General features: G+C 43.3%; 1 protein-coding gene across 1 annotated transcript; it reads right to left on the bottom strand.

Moving 5' to 3' along the window:
* Positions 1–1717: 1717 nt before the first annotated feature.
* Positions 1718–2788, bottom strand: LOC130298342 (uncharacterized). The gene is made up of 2 exons (XM_056551271.1): positions 2541–2788; positions 1718–2454 (listed from the first exon to the last, which is right to left on the bottom strand). Exons 1-2 carry the CDS (start codon positions 2663–2665, stop codon positions 1854–1856), a joined length of 726 nt encoding a protein of 241 aa, XP_056407246.1. The 5' UTR covers positions 2666–2788; the 3' UTR covers positions 1718–1853.
* Positions 2789–14351: the final 11563 nt, after the last annotated feature.

Raw genomic sequence — 14351 nt, 5'->3', positions numbered from 1 at the left:
AGAACTATACTGCACCTAATGTGGGGGAACTATACTGCACCTAATGTGGGGAGAACTATACTGCACCTAATGTGGGGAGAACTATACTGCACCTAATGTGGGGAGAACTATACTGCACCTAATGTGGCGGACTATACTGCACCTAATGTGGGGGAACTATACTGTACCTAATGTGGTTAGAACTATACTGCACCTAAAGTGGGGGAACTATACAGCACCTGAAGTGGGGGAACTATACTGCACCTTATGTGGGGGACTATACTGCACCTAATGTGGGGGACTATACTGCACCTAATGTGGGGGACTATACTGCACCTAATGTGGGGGACTATACTGCACCTAATGTGGGGGAACTATACTGTACCTAATGTGGGGAGAACTATACTGCACCTGAAGTGGGGGAACTATACTGCACCTAATGTGGGGAGAACTATACTGCACCTAATGAGGGGGACTATACTGCACCTAATGTGGGGGAACTATACTGCACCTAATGTGGGGGAACTATACTGCACACCTAATGTGGGGGAGCTATACTCTTTACCTAATGTGGGGGGAACTATACAAAAATATAAAATTGTACTATTTTGATCCCTATAACTCTTATTTTTCTGTATATGGGGATGTGAGGGTCATTTTTTGCGCTGTGATTTGTAGTTTTTATCGGTACCATTTTTGTTTTGATGGGACTTTTCAATAGCTTTTTAGATATTTTTTTTATAGTATTTGAAGTGACCAAAATTGTTCAAATCTAGTTAGTGCACTACTATGACTTTTGGGGCCCCACTTTTGATTTTGCCTAAGGCCACGCTAAGCCTAAAACCGGCCCTGATTATAAGGGAGTGTTGTGCCATTTTACTTTTTGAATTTGTGGTGGACTATGATCAGGTCTTGGTCGCTGACACCACTTTATTGAAAAATTTGGCAAAGTACTGGTGTATTCCTTCTGTGATATATATATATATATGTATAGCCACGCAAAGTGATACGCCTGTGCTCGGTGGCTGTTTGCCGGCACAATGACACAATGCTGTGGGGCTGGTATACAGTAATTTCCAGGGCTGGATTTCATCCCCAGTCCGGCCCTGTCCCAAGGATAGGGGATAAGTTTCAGATTGCGGGGGTCCGACCGCTGGGGGGCCCCGTGATCTCCTGTACGGGGCCCTGGCTCGCTGGCCAGATAGCGCAGGTTGACCGCCAGATGAAGGGGCAGCCGACACGCCCCCTCAAAAAAAGCGCTATAGCAGAGCCAGAAATTGCCAAAGGCAGCGCTGCATCAGTCCCCCAAAAAATGTGAGTTCCTGGATTTAAATATCTATATTCAGGATGGCTGTTCGCATACTGCCAACTATTTTAAGGAGGTGAATGCAAACAGATACCTCGACTTTAACAGTTGCCATCTTAAATAATGGAAGAAGAACATTCCATTCGGTCAAATGAAAAGAATCCGAAGGAATTGTTCTTCCACACAAAAATACCTACAACAACTAGAGAACCTGGAGGATCGTTTTAAACAAAAAGGGTATCCCAAACCCCTTATACAAGGAGCACGCCAGAGAGTGGACGAATTAGAACAAAGTGCTTGCTTGAAAAATAATAAACAGGGTAATGCAGAGGGGGGTTATAATGATGAATTTGATTCTGTTTTTCTAACTAGGTATTACACTTCACACACCAATATTTTTTTATAATTTTTTTTTATTTTTTTTTTGTATAGGTAATATCACCAGCTCATATTATTGTGTCATGATTACTGGCACCATATGTAGTCCCCCAGTTATTCTTCTTTAGATGTTTTCCGTGTCCTGTGCAGTATCTCTCCCAGAAGTCCACTTGATGGCCCCCGTGGTGGTCTACACCCCGAAGTCATCAATTTTTACTCTAAGAGAGAGTGTGCAGCTGTTTCTGGAGACGGTCAACAATAACCTCTGCATGGTGGAATAATAGGTCACGATGTTTATCAGGATCAGTAGAAGCATCACCCACTCGATGATTATGATGGGGATTTCACGGATCTCGTCCCAGTCTTCATCATTATGGAATAATTCCTTTAATGTTTCATATCCAAAATAGAAAACTACACAGACAAAAGTCAGGCCACAGCAGGTGCATCTACTATGGTGGATGACTTTTTTTGCTCCTGGTAATTTATACATCTGGATGGACTGCCCAAGGTAGTATAAGGCTTCACATGTAATGGAAATTATCGTGCTGACAAAGTGTATCCTGGGATATTCTTCGGGGGACAATACATGCATAACAGCTGTGGAAAAACAGGAGGCCCACACAATGGCCAGCAGGATCCTCTGGATCAGGACCTGATGACCCCTGAACTCTTCAGTATGCATAACCATATACTTATAAATAAGAAAGGTTAGTACCAAAGTGCCAATGGACGTCCCTATAAATCCAATTCTGAATAATATGCTTTCGGGAAAGACATTTCCCACGTCACTGTGAAGGAAAAGAAACCAATGTTATTATGGATATTTCCTCACTCCCAACCCATGAAATAAGAATCATTTGCTTGTTTATCTTACCTGATGCTCATCAGTGGCGAGGCTGCATGGCCGAGGACGACCGTCATGATGTAGCTGGTGGCAAGCCAGGCCGCACACCAAAACGCCAACAGGAGGGGGACGAACCCCAGTCCTTTTAGCTCCATTTCAGACAAGTAGAAAAAGAAGACGCTAATCTCACTATTCTCACTAATCGCACTGGAACAGACTGAAGGCTCGGGCGGCTGTCAGTGGGATGTCAGGCCTCCAGCTGTCTATGACATCACATGTGACATGTCAGAATGACTGCTTGTTTCTTTGAGCTGCCATGATTTAGTATCTGCTATAGACAGAACCTGATGTTTTTACTATGGACCTTACAGACCTCAGAACCCAAGTAATTAGTGCAGGGGCTCCATTTTGATCATCTCATATTTCACATTATTTGAGTTCCAGGGCTCAGATACATTTGCACCCTCTATAGCAGTGGTCTTCAAGCTGTGAACCCCCAACCGCTGCAGAACCACAACTCCCAGCATGCCCAGACAGCAACTTTGCATAAGGAAATAGTCTAATTAAACTTTTCTTATATATAGAATCCCTGAAATCTCCAATCTCTCCTTTTATTGGTTTATGATCTGTGTTACTTATTTGTAAAAAACAATGTTTGTGATTGTCTTCCCCCCACACACTTATGGGCTATCTCTTCAAACGACTTTATTTGACCTAAAGCGTATAATTGATTTACATAAATAAGCCCCTTTTCATCCAAAAGAGTGAATCTTTAATTTTAAGGAACTCTTTAAGTGCTTTATTCGACCATAATGAAGTAAAGTCAAAACTCCATGTGATTTAAAAAATAAATTTAAGTTCCCCCCATACTTAATTATCTAGATATGCATGGGTGTAGTGAGTATCCCAGCTTCCAAAATCTCAAAAATATCCTTCATTTTTCAGAGGCTTTTTCAAAAATGAAAGAAGCGATCTGATTGGTTGCTATGGGCAACTCAGAAACTTTTCCTCTGGGCAGGTTTTGATAAATCTCCCTCTATGGGGGAGATTCATTAAGACCAGTGTAGAGGAAGAGTTGTGCAGTTGCCCATAGCAACCAGATTGCTTCTTTCATTTTTCACAATGCCTTTGCAAAATGAAAGAAGCGATCTGATTGGTTGCTATGGGCAACTCAGCATATTTTCCTGGAAAAGTTTCTGAGTTGCCCATAGCAACCAATCAGATTACTTCCTTCATTTTTCAGAGACTTTTTCAAAAATGAAAGAAGCGATCTGATTGGTTGCTATGGGCAACTCAGCAGCTTTCCCCATAGACCACAATGGGCCTACTGGTTTCAATGGGCAAAAAATCAGAGTTAATGCACTAGACACAGTTCTCTATACCATTAACCCCTTCCCGACCTATGACATACCTGTACGTCATGGGTGGCAAGGTGTTCCCGACCCATGACATACAGGTACGTCATGAACATTTTTGCCGCTACTCGTGGCATCCCGCAGCGCCCGGTAAGATGGTGGCTATCACTGATAGCCAGCCATCTTACCATGCGACCACGGGGGGTTTCATCCCCCCCCCCCCCCCCCCCCCAGCGATCGCTGCTATCAGCTGGTCAACTCTGACTAGCTAATAGCAGCGTTTCGCTATCAGAATATTTAGCAGCGCGGTGTGTAAGTCCCGATCACGGGGATCGGGACACACACCGCTCTGCTAAGTGTCCCTTACCCATCCCCCGGCATCACTTACCCGACCATGCGGTGTCCCGAGTGGTCCCGTTGCGAGCGACGTCCTCCAGGCGGTCCCGGCGGCGCTGCGTCCCGGAGGTGAGTTTCCGGCAGCAGTGCGGCATCTTCATTGGCAGCAGTGAGATCGCCGTAAAGCGATCTCACTGCTGCCTCTGGGAGTTTCAAAACGGCAACTCCCAGCATGCCCAGACAGCCTTTGGCTTTCTGGGCATGCTGGGAGTTGTAGTTTTGTAACATCTGGAGGTCCACAGTTTGGAGACCACTGTATAATGGTCTCCAATCTGTGCTGTTCCAGATGTTGCAAAACTACAACTCCCAGCATGCTCAGTCTGTCCAGGCATGCTGGGAGTTGTAGTTCTCTAACATCTGGAAGAGCATAGATTGGAGACCATTATACAGTGGTCTCCAAACTGTGGACCTCCAGATATTGCAAAACTACAACTCCCAGCATGCCCAGACTGCCCAAGCATGCTGGAAGTTGTAGTTCGGCAACATCTGATCCTTCAGATATTGCCGAACTACAACTTCCAGCATGCTTGGGCAGTCTGGGCATGCTGGGAGTTGTAGTTTTGCAACAACTGGAGGCACACTAGTTGGGAAACATTGTCCGTTTGCTACCTCAGTGCCTCCAGCTGTTTCAATTGTTGCAAAACTATAACTCCCAGCATGCACTGACAGACCATGCATGCTGGGAGTTGTAGTTTTTCAACAGCTGGAGGCACACTGGTTTGGAAACGCTAAGTTTGGTTGCAAAACACTTGAAAGTTTATTACTTAACGTAGTGTTTCCAAACCAGTGTGCCTCCAGCTGTTGCAAAACTACAACTCCCAGCATGCACGGACAGCCAAAGGGCATGCTCGGAGTTTGCAACAGCTGGATGTTTGCCCCCTCCCCCCAATGTGAATGTACAGGGTACACTCACATGGGCGGAGGTTTACAGTGAGTGCTGCAAGTTTGAGATGGCGCAAAATTTGCGCTGCAGCTCAAACTCCCAGCGGCAAACTTGCTGTGAACCTCTGCCCATGTGACTGTACCCTAAAAACACTACACTACACTAACACTAACCTAAAATAAAAAGTAAAAAACACTACATATACACATTATCCCTACACAGCCCCCCTCCCCCAAAAAAATGAAAAACGTCTGGTACGCTACTGTTTCCAAAACGGAGCCTCCAGCTGTTGCAAAATAATAACTCCCAGTATTGCCGGACAGCCATTGACTGTCCAGGCATGCTGGGAGTTTTGCAACAGCTGGAGGCACCCTGTTTGGGAATCATTGGCATAGAATACCCCTATGTCCACCCCTATGCAAATCCCTAATTCAGGCCTCAAATGCGCATGGCGCTCTCTCACTTTGGAGCCCTGTTGTATTTCAGGGCAACAGTTTTGGGACACATATGGGGTATTGCCGTACTCGGGAGAAATTGCCTTACAAATTTTGGGGGGCTTTTTCTTCTTTAACCCCTTATGAAAAGGTGAAGTTGGGGTCTACACCAGCATGTTAGTGTAAAAAAATAATTTTTTTACTCTGACATGCTGGTGTTGCCCTATACTTTTCATTTTCACAAGAGGTAAAAGGGGAAAAAAGATCCTCTAAATTTGTAATGCAATTTCTCCCGAGTATGGAGATACCCCATATGTGGGCGCAAAGTGCTCTGGGGGCGCACAACAAGGCTCAGAAGGGAGAGTGCACCATGTACATTTGAGGCGATTTGCACAGGGGTGGCTGATTGTTACAGCAGTTCTCGGAATCAGAATGATAAGTAAAAGCATTCCAGAGTTATTAATGTTTAAAGTGACAGTGGTCAGATTTTCAAAAAATGCCCAGGACCTGAAGGTGAAAATGGGCTGGGTCATGAAGGGGTTAAAGGGGTACTCCGGTGAAAACCTTTTTTTTCTTTTAAATCAACTGGCTCCGGAAAGTTAAACAGATTTGTAAATTACTTCTATTAAAAAATCGTAATCTTTCCTGTACTTATTAGCTGCTGAATACTACAGAGGAAATTATTTTCTTTTTGGAATGCTCTCTGATGACATCACGAGCACAGTGCTCTCTGCTGACGTTATTATAATAATAATAATAATAATAATGTCTTTATTTATTGTTGTCCTTAGTGGGATTTGAACCCTCTCCAGCTCCACTATATCTTTCTTGTACACTGGTGCTCAGTACTGTACACAGTACTCTATGTGAGGACTGACTAGTGATTTGTACAGCGGTAGCATTATTTCCTTGTCGTCGGCATCTATGCCCCTATTGATGTACCCCATGATTTTATTAGCCTTGGCAGCAGCTGCCCGACACTGGTCACTACAGCTAAGTTTACTGTTACCTAAGGCTCCTAAGTCCTTTTCCATGTCAGTCGTCCTAAGTGTTCTTCCATTTAATACATAATCCCAGCTCGGATTTTTGCATTACCTTACATTTATCAGTGTTGAACCTCATCTGCCACTTCCCAGCCCAAACCTCCAACCTATCCAGATCCATTTGTAACAGTGCACTGTCCTCTATAGTGTTTACCACTTTACAGAGTTTGGTGTCATCTGCAAAGATTGCTACTTTACTATTCAACCCCTCTGCAAGGTCATTCATGAATATATTAAATAGGACAGGACCCAAGACGGACCCCTGTGGTACCCCACTAGTAACAGTCACCCAATCAGAATAAGTACCATTAATAAACACCCTCTGTTTCCTATCATTGAGCCAGTTACTTACCCACTTGCGCACATTCTCACCCAGCCCAAACCTTCTCATTTTATGCACCAACCTTTTATGTGGAACCGTATCAAATGCTTTGGAAAAATCCAGATATACGACATCCAGCGATTGCCCCTGGTCCAGTCTTGTGCTCACCTCCTCATAAAAGCTGATCAGGTTAGTTTGACAGGATCAATCCCTCATAAATCCATGCTGATACAGGGTCATACATTTATTTTTATCAAGATATTCCAAAATAGCATCTCTTAGGAAACCCTCAAACAATTTACCGAGGTTAAACTAACAGGTCTATAATTCCCGGGGTCACCTTTTGACCCCTTCTTAAATATTGGCACCACATTTGCCATGCGCCAGTCCTGGGGAACAGTCCCTGTCACTATAGAGTCCCTGAATATTAAAAATTGGGGTCTGTCTATTACATTACTTTTTTTTTATATTTTTTTTATTTTAATATTAAACAATTACAAAAATACATTGTACAAATCCGATAAAACAACATCACCAATCGGAAGAAAAGCAAAAGCCATAGAAGCCAAATCCATACTTGTTTACATCCAAGAGTATGTCTAATCAAATTTGCCCATCTTACCAATAGCTCCCAGCAGTATAAACTCTATCGTACGAGGTACCTTCACAGGGATTTTACTTTCTACCTCTTTTATTACAGATTCCCAGAAAACAGATATCTTCTCACACGACCAAAAACTATGTAAATAGTCCGCCTCTTCCAAACCACATTTAACACACTGTGAAGTGATTCTCACCCCTATCCTATGTAAATGAAGCGCGGAATAGTGGGTCTTGTGTAATATCTTAAATTGTGTAATTTTCCATATTACGAGAAACCTTGCTTATATTTTGGGCCATAATGTCCCAATCTTCCTCAGACACAGTACCCACTATTCCGGACCATTTGTCTTTAATTCTGTCGATCCCCCTTACTCCAATAATCTTATTTAATTTCTTATACAAAATTGATATTCCTTTTTTTTTTTAAAGTGCTCTATTTGAGTTAGTGCTTCTATGAAATTGTGTTTCTGTGCTACATATATCTCCTTATCTATCGTGTTATGGACTGCATGACTAACTTGCCAATAGTACAGCCAATCGTTATCACTAATATCATACCCCCTTTTTATGTGCTCAAATGAAAAGAGTTGTCCTTTATCAAATAATTGTTCCAGTCGTTTTATACCCTTACTATCCCAAAAAGTTGACTCACACTTCACCAATTCTTTAAATTTATTGTTACCCCATAGGGGTGTGAACCCAAAACTATTTCCTACATGTAATTCTCCCTTTAATCTTTCCCATACTTTCCTATATTTATACAATAACATCGTGTTATTTGACCCACTCTCCTCATAATCATCTCATTCCAACACCTCATATATGTTCACTTTCTCCTTATCTACTACAATCTTCTCCAGATATCTAAAATTTCTCCAATTCACGATTCGTACCAACTGCGCGGCCATGTAATAAACAAAGAAATTGGGCATATCCAATCCCCCCCTATCTCCAGGGGCCATAAAATATCTGTACTTCAGACGAACCCTTTTTCTTCCCCATAACAATCTACCCAGTATCACTTCTATCTTCCGGAACCAGCATTTGCCGATCCACACTGGCGAGGTAGCAAGAAAAAAAAGGATCTGTGGGAGGACCACCATTTTTATTATCGCCATCCTTTCTGACATAGAGAAGGGCATTTTAATCCATACTTCTACTCTCTTCGCTAAACTATTCAAAAGGGGCAGTATATTGTTAATCACAAACCTATCATTCGTGGCTGCTATTTTTACTCCCAGATAATGGAGACATTCATTTTTTTTTAACACGGATAGTCTTCCCACCGTCTCCCCCATATCTTCATCCAGGGGGAGCATAGTAGATTTACTCCAATTTATGTCCAACCCAGATAGAGGGGCAAATGCCTCGAACATCTTAATGATACGATGTATTTTTTCTTGTGGGTTAGTTACAAAAAGGAGGATATCATCTACAAATAACAAGATCTTACTCTTCTCTCCATTTACTCCAAATCCCTCATAAACATCATTATCTCTTATCCAAGCCGCTAAGGGTTCAATATAAATTAAAAATAAAAAGGGTGAGAGGGGGCAGCCCTGCCTTGTTCCTCTACTTAGTTTGAATGGGTAGGAGGGGGTTCCATCTACCACCACACTCGCCTCGGGGTTAGTGTATAGTAGCTGAATATAACTCAAAAACCTCGGGCCCACCCTAACCCTTTTCAAAACTTCCCAGAGGTATTCCCACTCCACCCTGTCAAAAGCTTTAGTAGCATCCAATGACAGAATGGAGCGGGGGCCACGGGATCCACTCTGGATTGCTTCATACACCTGGTGGATATTGTCATGAACCGTTCTTCCTGACCTAAACCCTCCCTGGTCACCGCCCACCACTACCTCCACTACTTTATCCAATCTCCTTGCCAGTGCTTTCGCTATTATCTTTATATCTGTATTAAGCAAGGAGATATGAGCCCAAATCCAAGGGATCCTTATCTTTTTTCCTAATGAGTCTAATATTAGCCTCACACATAGATTTAGGGAGAACCCCCCCCCCCTCCAGGATTCATTAATGATACCCAGCAGTTTTGGAAGCAGCAGGATTGAGTATATTCTATATATCTAGAAAGGAATGCCGTCAGACCCAGGGGATGTATTCCCTTGGATTGATGCCAATGCCTCCTCCAATTCCTGGAGGGAGATTGGGTCATCCAGGGAGTCCCTGACATCCTCTGTCAAACTCGGAATATTAATTCCCCTCAAGAATTCCGCTACCTCCGCCCTATTAATATAGCTGCCCATATAGAGATTGGAGAAAAAAGAGCCAACCATTTGGGCTATTTCTTCTCTATCTGTGGTTATGCTGTCATCCTCCCTCCTCAGAGCCATAATACCACGTTTGTCGCCTTGATTTTTAAGTAATCTTGACAGTGTCTTATTTGGTTTCCCTTTCTCAAAGAAATTAAATTGCCCACTGAAGAATAGTTTATTTTGTGCCTTTTTAAGTAGATATTCTTTATATTCCTCTTGAGCTGCCTTCAGTTCTAACAGCTGTTCCCCCCACTATCCTCTTCTATCCCTGCTTCTAATGTTGCCACTTTACTATTCAGTACTGATTCTTCCTGTGAGAATTCCTTTTTTTTTTTTATTGATTCGCCCTATATATAGACCCCTCAAGTATGCCTTCATAGTATCCCATACCACCTGAGGGTTTGCGGACTTATGATTAATCTCCCAGAATGCCTCTATTTCCTGTCTAAACCAGTCCTGGTCGCCCACTAATTCAATCCAGTGGGGGTTGAGCCGAAAGCCCAACCTTTTCCCACCCATTACCTTACCTCCAATTTCCACCACCACTGGGCAATGGTCCGATAGGGTTTTAGCTTTATACTGCACCCTGCTGGTCCAGGTCATTGCATTCTTATCACACAGGCATAAGTCAATTCGGGAAGCGGTGTTATATGAGGTACTAAAACATGAGTACTGTCTTACTCCTGGGTTTAGTTTCCGCCACCCATCAACCCAATTCATCTCTCCACAGTATCTCGCCAATGCTGTTTCGTTCCCCCCTACATTCCTACCTAATTTGTATCTGTCCATACTAGGGTCTATTACATTGTTCAAATCTCCAACTATCCATAATGCCGAATGTGTCTTACTTTCGCTATAGCTCACGAGGTCCCTCAGAACATCCACTCTAAAAGATGGAGGAATATAAACAAAAGCCAAGATGACTGCCCTATCTTCCCATATTCCATAAAGAAATACATATCGACCATACTTATCTACCTTTGCATTCTTAGTCTCGAATGGTACCCTCCTGTGAACATATACTGATACTCCCATGGAGTAGGAAGAGAGTCTGGAGTGGTATTCTTCTTTGGCCCACTTCCTTGGAAGTATCTGCTCATCTCTTGACCTATGGGTCTCAACTAAACATATGATCGCAGGAAGGCACCTCCGAATATAATCGAAGACTGCACACTTTTTAATTCTATCCGACATACCTCGTATGTTCCAGGCTAATAATTTAAGCATAGATATATTTGCCTAAGAGAAAAAAGAAAAGAGAGAAGAAGAAGAGAGAGAGAAAAAAAAAAAAAAAACACTCTTTTGATCATCCCGTGCCATCCCTCCCTCCTTTCCCTTATCCTTCCCCCCCCCGCACCCCCCCTCTCCCCATAATGCACCGTACTTCTACTATGCACTCCTATCCTAGTGACACCCCAGAGAACCCCCCAACCCCTCCCCCCTCCCCCCCGAGACGTAACATTATTACTCAACTAATACTTCCAACCCCTAATGCCACAGTAGTGCCTTATATTAGATGCCTTATTTATCCATCCAATCTGAGACTTCTTGTGGGGTTCCAAATATTGTTACCTTTCCCTTATGCTCAACCCGGAGTCTCGTTGGAAACAGCAGAGAGAAGGGCACCCCTGCGTTCTTTAGCCGCCTTTTTATCTCCCGAAAGGATGCCCTTTTCCTCTGGGTCTCCCAAGAGAAATCCGGATATAGAAAAATATTCTGTCCATTATACTGTAGGTCCCTCATCTCTCTTGCCCTCCTAAGGATAGTATCCCTGTCCTGGGAGGTTTATAACTTAATTAGGATTGTCCTAGGGGGACCCCCCGGAGGGGGAATACGCCTTGGCACTGATGAGCTCGTTCAATCCCAAACATTGGAGTAAGATGCCCTTCCCCTATCCCCTCCTTCAACCACCTACTAAGAAACTGTATGGCAGAGTCCCCCCCCCCCTCCACCCCCTCAGGAAACCCCACCATCCCATCAGGAAACCCCACCATCCTTATATTACAACGTCTGGATCTATCCTCAAGGTCAGTGAGCTTATCTGTAACAGATGTCCTCTCCTTTTTCAAGTCATTAACCTCCTCCTCCAAAACCGTAATCCTATTTTCTGTTTTAGGGGCTTCTTCCTCCAGTCTGGAAATCCTATCTCTCATTTTAGTCATATCGTGTCTTATCAGAGATACCTCGGTAGATACCACACCTAATTGTTTATTTATCTCCTCAATTGCACAATTAGATTTTTTCACCCCTCCCAAGATCTCCTCCAACATCTGTGTTCCCACAGGGGGCACAGACTGCCCTTCCTCAGTTTCTTCCACCGCCAAGACCGAGTACCTAGAGCCTGTTTTACTAGGGGAGAGATCCTTCTGGGTTCTAGTTTTTATACCCACAGCTGGAGACTTCCATATTTTATCCAATTTACCCATAGCCCCCTTATCTTTTTGTGGCGAGCTACCCCCTGATCTTCTGGGGTTCACCTTAGGGGCCATTTCACCCACTATTTCTCTTCACTTTATATTTGTGGGGTGTATGTATCACTACGGGGATATCACGGACCAACTTAGCAACTTTATACACCATAGGCCCCTCCCACTCGAGAATTTAAATCCCGTTATTTACAGCATACAAAAGTAAGAATTCACAGTCCCATATGGCTCTGGGGAGCGCTTAAAACCTAGGGTATCACACCCTGATCCAGAAATATCCACCACCAAATATAGCATACTAATATGCAACTACGGAATCATTAGCGTATTCACGCTCCCCCTGGTAGACAGTGCAATCACCCCCCAGAGTCACTGATCTTATTGGGTCCAGGGAGGGGTCCAATTTCATGAGAGAGGAATTCTGCTAAGACCAAGTTGTTCAATTTAGTCCATGAGTCCCGGTTTCTCCAAATCGCTAGGAGGAGTGACCAGGCAGAGAGTCAGGCATCCAATATTGTCCATTCCACATGGGGCCAGTGCAAGAGGCTGCTTCTGTTCAGAATATTGCCGGGGTATTAATCAATGGTTTCACCGGCTTCTGCACTGTTAGATATTCATCACATGTAAAGTCTGATCGTTTTACTCAGCTCCACTCTCCATCCACAAGAAAGGGTCTGGGCCAGTCTATTCAAATCCCAGCAAGGAGTAGCGGAGTTCCACACATGCCCCTCAACACCTCCGCGTCTGTCTATTACATTACTTAATTCCTTTAGAACATGGGGGTGAATGCCATCTGGACCTGGTGATTTGTCTATTTTGATTTTTTGTAGGTGGCACTGTACTTCTTCCTGGGTTAGACAGGTGACCTGTACTGGGGAGCTTACCTTATCACACTGTATTTCACCTGGCATTTCATTTTCCTCAGTGAATACAGTGGAGAAGAATTTTAGTATATTTGCTTTTTCCTGATCCCCGTTTATAATTTCTTCCTCATCATTTTTTAAAGGGCCAACACTTTCATTTTTGACCTTTTTGCTATTTATATAATTAAAGAACATTTTGGTGTTAGTCATACTCTCTTTGGCAATGAGTCTTTCTGTCTCTATTTTTGCGGCTTTTATCTGTTTTTTACATATTTCACATTTTTCTCTATAGCTTTTTAATGCTTCTTCACTGCTGTCCTGTTTTAGTAACTGAAATGCTTTATTTTAGTCATTTATTGCCCCCTTAACATTTTTATTCATCCATATTGGTTTTCTTTTATTTCTGACCCTTTTATTCCTATAAAGTATATACATCTTACAGTGAAAATTTAAGATATTTTTAAAAGTCTCCCATTTAGTGTCAGTATTGTTATTTTTGAGGACATTATCCCATTTTATATTGTTATGGGCTTCTCTGAGTTGATCGAACTTTGCTTTTCGAAAGTTCATTGTTTTTGTGGCCCCTCGAGAGATTCCCTTATTGAAGAACAAGTTATAATGTATTACATTATGATCACTATTTCCTCGGTGTCCATCTACTTGCACATTAATTACTCTGCCAGTTTCAGTACGTTGGTAAATATTAAGTCTAGTAGGGCGCCCCCTCTGGTCAGGCCCTGCACCATTTGGGACAGATAATGGTCTTTAGCTATAGTCAGAAATCTGTTTCCTTTAAAGTCGAAGTCTGCCCAGTTCTCCATGAACCCAAACCCCTCCTTCCTACACCAGCTTCTGAGCCACTTGTTTACCTCCCTTATCTCCCGCAGCCTCTCTGGTACGGCTCGTGGTACAGGTAATATTTCAGAAAATACTACCTTGGAGGTCCTTGCCTTAAGCTTGCAGCCTAAGTCCCTGAAATCATTTTTAAGGACACTCCATCTACCTCTTACTTTGTCATTGGTGCCAATATGTACCATGACTGCTGGGTCTTCTCCAGCCCCACCCAGCAACCTGTCAACCCGATCCGCGATGTGCCGAACTCGAGCGCCAGGAAGACAACACACTGTTCGGCTATCCCGGTCTTTGTGACAGATCACCCTGTCTGTCCCCCTAATAATTGAGTCCCCCACTACCAGTACCTGTCTGGCCTGCCCTGCTCTCCTCCCTCCCTCCTTACTGGAGC

This window comes from Hyla sarda (assembly GCF_029499605.1).
Source record: "Hyla sarda isolate aHylSar1 chromosome 2 unlocalized genomic scaffold, aHylSar1.hap1 SUPER_2_unloc_14, whole genome shotgun sequence".
In the NCBI taxonomy this organism is placed as follows: domain Eukaryota; kingdom Metazoa; phylum Chordata; class Amphibia; order Anura; family Hylidae; genus Hyla; species Hyla sarda.
This window is presented reverse-complemented; position numbering and strand designations above follow the sequence as displayed.